At 35.9% G+C, this 13,487-nt stretch overlaps 1 protein-coding gene across 1 annotated transcript in view; it reads left to right on the forward strand.

Moving 5' to 3' along the window:
• PLEKHA5 (pleckstrin homology domain containing A5) overlaps nt 1-13,487 on the forward strand; it is a 242,328-nt gene that overhangs the window by 194,455 nt on the left and 34,386 nt on the right. Inside the window, exons 13-15 of the mRNA XM_047066453.1 lie at nt 6,653-6,715; nt 8,535-8,615; nt 8,748-8,897. Of these exons, the coding sequence (XP_046922409.1) occupies nt 6,653-6,715; nt 8,535-8,615; nt 8,748-8,897 (294 nt within the window). The remainder of the gene's footprint in view (nt 1-6,652; nt 6,716-8,534; nt 8,616-8,747; nt 8,898-13,487) is intronic.

The raw sequence follows: 13,487 nt of genomic DNA on the forward strand, positions 1-13,487 counted from the left end.
ACTAAAACAAGTATTTTTCTGGAGGCAGTAATTAAGTACAACATAGCTGGAAATGTGAAATATGGTTTCAGCCTTTTTAGGAACTAGGGAGATACATTGATCTTTGCTAAATAAATTTCAGTTTGCATGTCCTTGAAATAATTTTACACGTGGTGTTATACTGGGAGAAAATCCAAAACGGTGTATTACAGATATCTATCAAAATTAACATTAATGAAATATGTAATTATTTCAATAAGATATACTGATTATTATAAGATTTTAATATTTGCAGAGGACTAATATTTTTCTGATTAACTTTACAAAGAACTGAATATTGTTTTAAGCTTTTTTACTAAACAGTCAAATTATGCCATTTCTCCTTTTAAGTAGGTCCTTGCACTTTATTCTTTGAATAAGACGTGCTGCTTTATCATCTTTTGTAGTACATGTAAAAATATTCATTGACTATATGATTATATTCATAAGGTAAAACCTAGTTGTAGCAATATTGCAATTAATAAGCTTTTATATAACTTTGGAGGTATTTTAACATCATTTAATACTTGCTCGAAATGGTTTATGTAAGTTAAATCTGTACAACCTTGGGGTAAAATGTAAGCAACTGCACTATTAGGAAGATATTAAAGTAGAGGCTATATTTACAGTGTCGTCTTTCAAATCTAGCTGTGCTGTAAACTGATGTTTGCTGTATGCTCCTCCTGATTTGAAATAGATGAAAGAAAATGAACCTATTATCACCATGGTTCACACAATGATTGAGAACTCGGCGCTAAGACCCCAACTGTACCAGCAAGTAAGGTCTTGGACAGTGAATGATACTGCTTTATCATCTGCAAAATCCCTCAGTGACAGTTTTGGTTTATCCTCAGAGTTACTCATAACATTAGTGTTTTCTTATTTCATTTTTTTTGTTTATGTCTATTTGGAAAAATGCAATTCATCCATGCTTTTTAAGATGCTGCAGTATTCTTAGCATGGCTTTGCTGAACATTTTGCTGTTGAATATTAAGTGTGCCATTTTCCTGAAGTTGTTGTGCAGAGTATTTGATTGATACGTACGTACTTGGAGGTCTGCAGTACATTTGCAAATTTGGTACTGGATTGCCGTTAATTCCAATTTACTCTAAAAGCATTTTCACTGATTTCTAGGGAGAACTTTAAAAAACTTTTTTTTTCCTTTTAGGGGCGGCCCGCAACCCACCCTACCCCACCCCCACCCACTGTTTCAGGAATAGATTATATTTGTATGGGAGTTGTTTAAATCTAGTTTCTGTACTGTGGTGTAGTAAGACCTAATGATAGCCACTTCTTAACATACTGGGGATATCTTCTCCCTGTATTCTTACCATTCTTATGCCATCATATGCATCATCTTACCTCATTCTTTTCCCTAACTCAAAATATGTGCCATGGAGCTGGCTGGCTTTAATTTAGGACCTTGGTAATCTGCAGATCTGCAAAAGAAGTCATTTTATACATTCCTATCCAGTCATTTTTGTTTTTTTGTTTTTTTTGTTTTTTTTTTTTTTTGTATTTCATGGTCTAAATGTTCTTAGCTGTGTGTTTTGCAACATCAGCTTCTTCCACTTCAACACCTTCAAATTACTGTGGCCTATGACCTGTTATAGTACTTTAAAATTCATACCGAAGAAGAAAATTAACAAACATGAAAAATGAATGTATTTTGATTAACATGTGTAAAAGCACCTAGTGAAAAGAAGCACCTTGAGCTCACTGGCTTTAAAGTCTTCTGGTTTGCTTTAGTCACCTAGGGATCAGTATCATGGGCCTTGTAGCTGGGAGATTGAAACAGTTGATAGAAGGGTGAGCCCTGTTTCTGGGCCCAGTTTTTATTCTATCAATAAAGAAACAAAGGATTAAATATTTAAAGTTAAACAGCTTTACTTTTCAAAAGAAAATAAAATCTTTCTGGGGCGCCTGGGTGGCTCAGTCGGTTAAGTGTCCAACTCTTGGTTTTGGTTCGGGTCATGATCTCAGGTTTCACAAGTTCAAGCCCTGCATCGGGCTCTGCACTGACAGTACAGAGCCTGCTTGGGATTCTCTCTTTCCCTCTCCCTCTGCCCTTCCTCCACTCACTCTGTCTCTCTAGAAATGAATAAATAAACTTAAAAAAATAAAAGTTAAAAAAAGAAAATCTTTCATTTTTAAAGTAACCAGATTAAAGGAACTTGACACTTCATTCCAAAATGCCACTGCTGAGAACCTTAGCCTTTGTTCTGGAATTAATACCTTTTTCTGAAGCTGCACTTTATCATTTTTATATTGGTAAAAGTCAAAGGTATTATGTTTTAATGGGTTTTATTTTCACATTTTGCATATTCTCAGTAAGAGTTATAGCCTGGATTTTCAGTTTTGTTGGGTTGGGTTTTTCTTTTTTATAATGATCAGTAATCAGGGTTGGTGATGCAGAAGTCATCGCTGATTGAAATTACTCAGTTGCACTAAACGTTCTAATCGGAGTTTTTCAAAAGTGTGGAGATATGTTAGAGTGGTCTTATATACTAGCATCACTGACCAGAACAATCGATTTGTATAAATGTGTTTCCTCATTAAATATGAATACTTGAAAGAAAAAACTAAATTTGTACAAAACTGGAAGATCTGAACGTCTACCATCAGCAGCCATTCCTGGGCATGAGATAGGCAACCGATTACCAGGTAATCAGTGTTGACTGCCAGTCCTGTCAAATTGAGGGTGTCTTTAGAGAATTCTTTTTTAAAAGTCAGCCACTAATGAAGTACTTAATTGTTACAGGGCACTGCTGGTAGATGAAAGTGACCTTCAGGGGCATCTGGGTGGCTCAGTCAGTTCAGCATCTGGCTCTTGATTTCGGCCCGGGTCATGATCTCATGATTCATGAGATCAAGCCCCTCTGGCTCTACAGACAGCACAGAGCCTGATTGGGATTCCTTCTCTCCCTCTCTGTCTCTGTTCCTACCCAACTCGTTTTCTCTCTCTCTCTCTCTCTCTCTCTCTCTCTGTCTCTGTCTCTGTCTCTCAAAATAAGCATTAAAAAACAAAAATGACTTTCAGACACATTTCTTAAATTTGCTTATTAATTTACATAAATTGAAATTCGATCTTATTTTTTTCTCCAGATTTCCCTTACCGTGTTAATATCCAAAGGAAATCTTTATGAAAGTTTCTATTATACACTCTAACAATATGCCTCTCTGACATTGCATTACAATGCTGTGTTAATAGTTTCCTGAAATACAACTTAAAATATGATGTTTTATGACCTGTTATTCTAAATCATAGCCATTTAGATTTTCTCTCAGGAGAACCTTTAAGTTTGCATTTTCTTGGAAGAAAGAAGACACCCGAAAAATTACCTATTCAGTTAATTTTCTTTGAATTGGTGATATAAAAAGGATCTAAAACTGAATCCGAAAAAAAAAAAATGCTAAATGAGCGCACTTGGTATTGAAAAATCTTCTCATTTATTAGTCATTCTACTGCCTTTCCCAATTAATTTTTGTACTAGAGTTTTTATAAAATAATATCTGTGAGATTAATCACCTGATAAATAATTGTTTTGAAAGGTACATACTAATATTAGCAAATACCTACCGTCCTGTGACTATTTTTGAGCCCCCACAAAATGTCTAATTCTATCAAATATTTCCCCAAAAAACCTTTTTGGGGTTTATATATATTCATTAACTTTAAAGTATATGTATATTCACATTCTTAAAAGGGATACTATAGAAAGTTGAATTTTGATAAACAAAAGTAATTTTGTTTTAATGCCAAGCCAGTTTTTTAAAAGGTTATTAGATATTTTATTATGAAAAAGTTCTGACTTTCTAAATAGAGCATATATCTTCATATGTCTAGATGTCAGTAAAGTCTGTATAATACACTTCTCAGGTTGAAGCTTGAGCACTGCTAACCCTTATACATTCTCCGTTGCCCCTTTTCATGTGCTTTTCTAGTATTGCTCAGGTACTTCAAAAAAAAAGGTATTCAAACCCAGAACTTTTTTCCTTTTGCTAAAGATGCATTTGAAAAATGATAAAAAGTGAAACATGATTTTATGGAGATCTTAAGTAATGAGAATATTAACGAAATTACTTTTTTTCTTATAAGTAAGATTTTCATAGTGAGGACCAAATAGCAAACTTCAATTCCAAGTGGAAATACTTTCAATAAACTATATCCATCTTTTCTTAAGAAAAGCCTCAGTTATTATTATCAGTAATGGAAAATAGGCCATGCTTAAAGGTTAATTTTTTTAAAGAATAATCATGTTTTTTTATTCTTTCCTTCTAATAGGTAAAAGCAATGTATAGTGGAAGGCTGATTATTTTAAGATTTCATTAGTGTCTAATAATGAATATCTTTATTGAATAACTTGCTAAAAGGTTTTAATAAATTTTTCAGTGGTACTAAACATAATGATAAAGTAAATCTAACTTAGGTAATATATTCATATGGTTATAAGGATATATCACTCTTAAATTCTATCAACACAGTACACATTTTTTACTTTGTCAGCTGATGTGAAAATGAATATATTGCAGGGGTGTCTGGGTGGCTCAGTTGGTTGAGTGACCGACTTCGGCTCAGGTCATGATCTCACAGTTCATGAGTTCGAGCCCCGTGTAGGGCTCTGTGCTGACAGCTCAGAGCCTGGAGCCTGCTTCGGATTCTGTGTCTCTCCCTCCTCTGCTGATGCTCTGTCTCTCTCTCTTTCTCAGTAATAAATAAACATTAAGAAAATTGATTTAAAAAAAAAAAGAGAAAGAAAATGAATATGCAGTAAGATTCCATAAATAAAAATAGTATACCAACACCCTAAATTTTTATTATAGACTGCTACATTTCCATTTTAAAATATTAGTCTTTTTTTCTGTTGACCCTGGCAATTAGGATACGATGTTCATATTTTAATCTACATGTAGCACTATGCATTAGTTACATTCAAACTTTACATTCCATGGTTTGGTAAAGCTGCTCTGCATTTAACTTTAAATATTATTAAGTAAAGTATATTTGAACATTTAGTAGCTAAAGGCTTTACATCTCTAATTTCTTATAAATGGGAAATTTAATTTTGGCATTGTCTTACATTTTTTTATCATGGATCTAAGCATTTTAAAACTTCCTTTTCATTACTTTTTTTTTTTTCAGATGAAAGTACAAATTATTTTCTTGGATCTAGGTGCTTTAATTTAGAATAAAAATTGATACTTCTTACAACATATTTAATGCTCTTTATTTGAAAATACTGCACAAGTATTCTGACTTTTCTCATTAAATTCATTTTTCATGTGATAACTCATTTCTATGAAAGTTTTGTTTAATAATCACTGCATACCCTTAAATAGTCACAGATTCATTTGCATGAGGACGTGAAAGTTATGTCTTGAAATGAAACACATAAATCCAGGATTTATTATTGTATGTTTGTAATGCTTACATTTTTAACCTCCTGATAACCTACATTTCTAGATCCATTCAAAGTTATCTGCTTTTAAATTATGCTTCCTTCTAAAGATGTAACTGGCAAGCAGTTTTTTGCCAAGTGGACGTAGATAGTTAAAACTTATACATTTTTATGCATTTGTGATGAATTAGATGCATTATGATGCATTAGATGAAGTTTAATTTTCCAATCTGGAATGTAGTGGGGAAACATTACTCCCATCCCCACTTTGAGAAAAAGTGTGCCAGTTAGTAAATATGCAGTGAGCCCAAAGTAAGTTTTTCCAACTATGTTTTTGTTACTGTCTAGCAGTCGATATAAAGTCAGAAGACCAGGGAGAAAGTGAAATATTGCTTGCAGAGGCTGTGGTATAACTGACCGGGATGACTTTTGAAATCTTGATAAACACAAGCAAAAATGAAGATTCCTTTGACTGAAAGATACTGGGAAAGAGTTTGAAGAAAGGATGTTTAAATGCACTGAGCAAGCATTTCTTATAGTGTAATAAAACAAATGGTGTCAATCAACATACAAACTTTTTATGCAATTTGACTATTCATAGTTTAATAACATAGGCTTTCAGTTCTATGAGGTTTTGAATGAGTTTCCTCTTTTCAATTAAACCCATCCTTTTCCCCCATTATCTTTTAGTTCTTAAGACAGAAGAACAAGATAAGTCTATATTGTGTATGTGTGTTTATATATTATGTATATGTATGCAGTATGTTACAGGTTTTGTTACTAAAGTTGTACTAAGATGTGTTGGCATTTGAGTATACGCATACACAGTTGTGTGGTTATGTGTATACCGTGAAGGATGGTTCTGGCTGCTGAAATATGCCTGGTTCGAATATTTGATTCAGTACAGTTGCCATGATTGTATTTGTCAATTTTCCATTAAAATGACGTGTGTCTTACAAATGGAAGATGTAAGGTGCCGTATAATTTGTTTGACCAACTTATTATTTTGTTTGACAAGCTTAAGTTAACATCATTTTCATGTATCTTGCATATTGCATCACTGTTAAATATTTTTCTACTTTTGTAATGATCTGTGTTTGAATTAAACTTCTTAAAGTATAAGAATCATTAAAATCCCATTTTCTTATTATATAAATCTAAAATGTTAACTATAGGCCAAATATATTTTTTTAAATACTATTTTTAAACTTGCTACCTGACATTTTTCCCTATAGCTGTCACAAGATGAATGTAGAGGCACATTATACAAATACAGACCTGAAGAAGTGGATATTGATGTAAGTGTTAGTATGCTACATATATATTGTCAGTACTCTGTTATATTCTCTGCCAAAACATTGGAAGTATGCATGACAAAAAACTTCCTCTTCCTCTATTGCCCTCCAAAATAACACCAAATAAATTAGCATTTTCTTTTATTTTATGCTTAGGTTAAGTTATATCATCACTCCCCTATTCTGTAACTATCCCCCCTCCCCATAATTAACAGTTGAATATAGGAAAAAATCACTTAAATGAAAGTAAAAGACTAGGGGCACCTGGTTGGCTCAGTTGGTTTAGCACCTCTTGATTTGGGCTCAGGTATGGTCCTGGGGTCATGGAATCAGGCCCGGGTCAGGCTCTGCATTGAGTGTGGAGCCTCCTTGGGATTCTCTCTCCCTCCCTCTGTCCCTCCCCTGCTCCTGCACATGTGCACATGCTCTCTCTAAAATAAAAACAATTTTTTAAAGTAAAAAGGACTATTTCTGATTTTAAAAAAAGTATGGAGAACTGGAAACAAAGTAAAGTTTTCTGTCTTCTAGAGAAAGTATCAGTCTCTAGAAATTTTGTAACTCCTTCCTTTTTAAAATTTAGTCTTTTAATTGTATCTAAAATACAATCAATACAATTAATTAGTTAGATTGACTAACTTGCCATGCATTCTTCTTTATTTAAGAAAAAATTTTTTTGAGTTTTTATTTATTTTTGAGAGAGACGGAGACAGAGTGCAAGTGGGGGAGGGGCAGAGAGAAGGAATCACAGAATCTGAAGCAAGCTCCAGGCTCCAAGCTGTCAGCACAGAACTCAGTGTGGGGCTCGAACTCACAAACCGTGAGATCATGACCTGAGCTGAAGTCAGACGCTTAAACCAACGGAGCCACCCAGGTGCCCCATTCTTCTTTATCTCATTCTTCCCTCATTTCCCCTGGTTTTATTCCGTTGAGTTATACCTTCTCATTTCAGTATATGCCATTTGGTATAGCTTGAGTTTTGTTGTCTAATAAACATAAGGTAGTTACTTTAACAGGTACATGGCAAAGAAAGTGAAATCTCCGATTTCTCGCTTGTCATTATATGATATTTTCATAATTTAAAAATTGGGGTAATACCAAGAATTCAAAACATTTAAACTATTGAAAGTGATTTTTTTCTCCATTTAGCAAGGTTTTATTTGTATTATTGCAGTTAAAAGCAATCTTTTGTTTATATTCTTTTCTGAACGTAAAAGCATAATTTTTAAAATATAAAAACAGGGGCGCCTGGGTGGCGCAGTCGGTTAAGCGTCCGACTTCAGCCAGGTCACGATCTCGCGGTCCATGAGTTCGAGCCCCGCGTCGGGCTCTGGGCTGATGGCTCAGAGCCTGGAGCCTGTTTCCGATTCTGTGTCTCCCTCTCTCTCTGCCCCTCCCCCGTTCATGCTCTGTCTCTGTCCCAAAAATAAATAAAACGTTGAAAAAAAAATTAAAAAAAAAATAAAAACAGAATCCAGTCGATATTTTAATTAAGGACTGCATATGTCGCTTAACCTATCTAGCAGTTTGTAGGGAAAAAACTACATTGAAATCCATTAAAGTTATATGAGACTGCTTGTTCACTACGAATATTTTGAATTGTGTAGGTTAAATAGTATGGTTGAAATGCTTTTTCACTTTATGTGCATGTTTGTTAAGCACTGTGTCTTTAAAAGCTATTTTAATTTTTATTTTACTGATTGAAATAAAGATGGGCCTAATTAGGTATTCTATGGCTATTTTAAATGTGTTTTCTTATTACACTTACCTCCAACTACAGGAAAAAAGAAAATTTGCTAACAACAGATTTTCTCTTATAACCTAGGCCAAGCTAAGCCGGTTATGTGAACAAGATAAAGTGGTACATGCTCTGGAAGAGAAACTTCAGCAACTCCACAAGGAGAAAGTAGGACAATTACGTTTATTATCTGCAATTGATGTTACTTTATATGCTCATTATCAGGACACTGATAACTAAAGTAAAAAGAATTAATCCGATGATGCAGAACATTAAGTATAATTATTTTTATTATAATAGTACACGCTTGAGCAAGCTTTGCTATCAGCCAGCCAAGAGATAGAAATGAACGCAGATAACCCAGCAGCCATTCAGACCGTGGTGTTACAGAGGGACGATTTACAAAATGGACTGCTTAGTACGTGTAGAGAACTCTCTCGAGCCACTGCCGTAAGTAACAGATTTTTTCTAGTAAGAGTCACTGAAATATTATGCGGTTCTTTTTTTTTTCTTTTTTCCTATTTATGTTTCTATGTAATTGGACTGACTTTAGGATTGTTCTTTACTATAACAAAAAATAATTTGTTATTAATAAAAATAAAGGGTGATTTATTTTCTGATGCAAAATAAATATAATTATTTCTCTTATAGTAAACATCCTGTTCCTTGTGAAATAGTTGTTTTACAGGGGAGACAAATACTCCTGTTTATGAATTATTCAAATGAAAACCCTTCAATATGTTAATATTTATTACATTAAGAAAATAAGTATTTCGGGCGCCTGGGTGGCGCAGTCGGTTAAGCGTCCGACTTCAGCCAGGTCACGATCTCACGGTCCGTGAGTTCGAGCCCCAGCGTCGGGCTCTGGGCTGATGGCTCAGAGCCTGGAGCCTGTTTCCGATTCTGTGTCTCCCTCTCTCTCTGCCCCTCCCCCATTCATGCTCTGTCTCTCTCTGTCCCAAAAATAAATAAACGTGGAAAAAAAAAATAAAAAAAAAAAAGAAAAGAAGTATTTCGGGGCACCTGGCTGGCTCAGTCAGTAGAGCATGTGACTCTTGATCTTAGAGTTGTGAGTTTGAGCCCCAAGTTGGGTGTAGAGATTAATTAAAAATAAAATCTTTAAATAAAAGAAGAAGAAAAGTATTTCATAGATTTTAGGGAGTTAGAATAATTTGGAGAAGATGGTAATTAGATTCATTTAACCAACCATTTCAATAAAAGGCACCTGTGAAATGCTTTTAAGCAGCCACTGACATTATCATCTCATAGCTGCGGTGTGATCTCAGCTTTGATAGAGGCTTTGAGTAGGAAATATAACTAGAACCTTTTAATCCATAGTCGTGTTACTTTATAAAGAGTCTCTTCACGACAGACTTCAGCTCAGGTCATGATCTCGCAGTTTGTGAGGTCAAGCCCCGCATCGTGCTCTGTGCTGACAGCTCAGAGCCTGGAGCCTGCTTCGGATTCTGTGTCTCCCCCTCTCTCTACCCCTCCCCTGCTCACACTCTGTGTCTCTCTGTCTCTCAATAATAAGTAAACATTAAAAAAAAATTTTTTTTAAAGTCTCTTGAGATTACCAAATCTAAAATTCTTAGAGTTTATAAATTGACTATTTTGAGTTTAAACCATCTGCTTTAGATCTTGTGACGGTTATCTCTAAACCTAGTAAGAACTCCTACCCAAGTGGCCTTTTGAAAGAAAAATCCTAGCAGAAGCCACCAGTTATAGAAAACTGCTAATATACCCTTGTCTATAAGGGTATATTCAGATAGGGAGGAGCTACCTTCTAAGAAGGTCCACAGAGGATCCTGAGAAACTTAACAGAAGTTAAGGGGGAGGGGAACATAACAAATTATAGGGGAGGGGAAGGGGGAAAAAAAGTTAAGGAGGAAGGCAAACCATAAGAGACTCTTAAAAACTGAGAATAAACTGAGGGTTGATGGAAGGGGGGAGGGGAAGGTGGGTGATGGGCATTGAGGAGGGCAGCTGTTGGGATGAGCACTGGGTGTTGTATGGAAACCAATTTGACAATAAATTCCATATTAAAAAATATATAAGAAGGTCCACAGACAGTGGCAGCTGGATGGCTCAGTCTATTAAGTGTCCAACTTCAGCTTAAGTCATGATTTCATGGTTGGTGAGTTCAAGCCCCACATCGGGCTCTCTGCTATCAGCACAGAGCATGCTTTGGAACCTCTGTCCCTCTCTCTCTCTCTCTCTCTGTATCCTCCCTCCCACACTCATGCTCTCTCTCTCTCAAAAATAAAATAAGCATTTAAAAAAAAAAAATGAAAGTCATCCATAGACAGTTATAGCTAAACTAAGAGAGGTCTAAGCTAACAAGATACCAGAATCTCAACATGGCTTCAGTTCTAAACACTAAATTAATATTCCAAACATGAGCAGTTTTTAAAGGAATATACCTTGATCATAAATCAAAACATACTTTTTGTGATTCTTAAATACCTTATATTTAATATCCTATTCCTATTTGTTAAGTACTGTTATTTCCATTATTTCATTTGATTCTGTTATACTGTAATGTTCATAGACCCTTTGAGGGCACCTTGGTGGTTTAGTCGGTTAAGCGTCCGAATCTTCATTTTGGCTCAGGTCATGATCTCACGGTTTGTGCTATTGACCCCCACATCAGACTCCATGCTGACAGCTCAGGAGCCTGGTTGGGATTCTCTCTCTTCTTATCTTTCTCTCTGCCCCTCCCCTCTTGCACACACTCTCTCTGATAAGAAATAAAAAAGAATTTAATATCCTTTCAGTTGTGAACTCCTTGATATCAAAACCCTATCTCATTCATCTTTGTAGTCCTAGCATCCAACACTGTAGGATGTGCGTTAACATTTTGATGATTGAACCAGATGACTTACCCAGTGTTACAGAGCTAATCAATGCTATGCCTAGAACTCAATCCCAGGTCTTCTAAACATAATCCCTGAAAACTTAAATCTACATAGATTTTTATAATATGGTCACAAAGGAAATAGTTGCACCTGAAATGTTGTCTACAAGGAAATAGTCACTTAGTTAACCAGTGGTGGGTAGGATTTGGATAGGAAAGGGCAGTAAAGAGTGGTCCATGCAGGATAAAATGCCTTGAACCACAACACAGAGATAAGAAAGTAGGAGACGTGTTCTTCTACAAGAAATAGAAGTAACTGGGGGTGCCTGGGTGGCTCAGTCGGTTAAGTGTCCGACTTTGGCTCAGGTCATGATCTCACAGTTTGTGAGTTCGAGCCTCGCATCGGACTCTGTGCTGAAAGCTCAGAGCCTGGAGCCTGCTTTGGATTCTGTGTCTCCCCCTCTCTCTACTCCTCCCCTGCTCATGCTTTGTGTCTTTCTGTGTCTCAATAATAAATAAACGTTAAAAAAAAAATAAAAGAAATAGAAGTAACTGACTGGAATAGAGGATCAGGAATATACCATTAGAAAGGGAAAATGGGGCTAAGCTGTCAATGCCAAGCTAATGAAAAACTCGGTATCTCTGTGGCAACCTGAATTGAATCAAAATGTAGTTGGAAACTTTCATGATTTGGTATCTGTTTTAGAAAATTCTGAGGATGTACAGTGTTCAGTTGAATTGGTTTTTTTTTTCCCTTACCAAATGGGTTTAGTAACTTAAATTTGATCAGTAGGCTTACAATTTGCTTTATCTGAAGGTTAACTCCCAACTCTGATGGAAGTTTGTTAAAAATGTTTTAGTAGAGGGGCACCTGGGTAGCTCAGTTGGGTAATCTTCTGACTCAGCTCAGGTCACAATCTCATGGTCCGTGAGTTCGAGCCCTGTGTTGGGATCTGTGTTAACAGCTCAGAGCCTGGAGCCTGCTTCAGATTCTGTGTCTCCCTCTGTCTCTGCCCCTACCCCACTCGTGCTCTGTCTCTCTCTCTCAAAAGTAAATAATAAACATTAAAAAAAATTGTTTTTAATGTTTTAGTAGACATTAATGATGTTGATTATCCCATTTTTCTGGTTGTTATTCCCTGTAATCACTTTCCCAGTTTCTTTTTCTTTGTCTTCAGCGTTATTCATTGGTCATTACAAACCCTCAATATGTTCTTCTAAGATATGTCTTACTACACAGAATACAAACTATGTTACTTCTGCCTTTGTAAAGTTGTTCATACTTGTAGCTCAAGACTACAAATGATGCCTAACATCATATTGGGCATATGGTTGACACTGGGTGGATGTTGATTAGATTTAAAATTGAATTACATTTGTGCTAGCAGAATCCCGAAGGATTCTTCTGATTCTTTTGCAGTTGATTGAGGTCATTGGTTCAAATCCAAGTCATGAGGTATAAAAGATACAAGAGGTATAACATTAATGCCTCCAAAGATGAAAGCTTTGATTCTGAGAACATCTTCTCCTCACCTGGTTGGCCATTTAAGTAGGTAAAACTAGGATTAACACAAGGCAAGCATGTAAGGCAGTGTTCCTGTTATATTCTATTAAATTCTTGATATTGTGTCTTCTTTCCATAAGCCCCATCCAACAACCTTACATGTTTTAAGCACCTAGTGCCTCTGTGTTCTCACCTTGCTTTTACTTCTTTTTACTTAAGCCTGATTAGTGGCAAAGATTGTTACAACAATCAGTTATACTTGAAATTTTTCAATGTGTCACCATCTTCTTTTGGGATCATTTCTAGAAGCAGAAGTGAGAGAGTGTGAGTGAAGAATGAGACAGAAGGAGAAAAGCCTGTAAGGGTTTCACTACCGAGCTGGTTCCCACTGTCGTCAGCTGGGGTTTAATTCCACTGGGGACTGAGGAAATGAGCCGAATGCGTCAGAATTTTCTACCAAAGTCTGGGACAGACTGGGGTGTCTATCACGCATTGGTTGAAGTTGCCCCAGTGTCCTTAATTCACCCATACTTCCAAACTGCCTTAGCTTGCTTGCTGTGAGACACTAGCAGGCATGGAACTTAACATAGCTCCTTGAAATTGAGTGGGCAAAAGGGGTATGGTGTGGACTTCCGTAAACGTCCACTGCAGGCACCTCTCTTGGGGAATTTACATTAGG

The sequence above is a fragment of the Lynx rufus genome, unplaced genomic scaffold (assembly GCF_022079265.1).
Source record: "Lynx rufus isolate CCGP_SWC_20201006 ecotype Redwood Valley unplaced genomic scaffold, mLynRuf1.p SCAF_7, whole genome shotgun sequence".
Classification (NCBI taxonomy): Eukaryota; Metazoa; Chordata; class Mammalia; order Carnivora; family Felidae; genus Lynx; species Lynx rufus.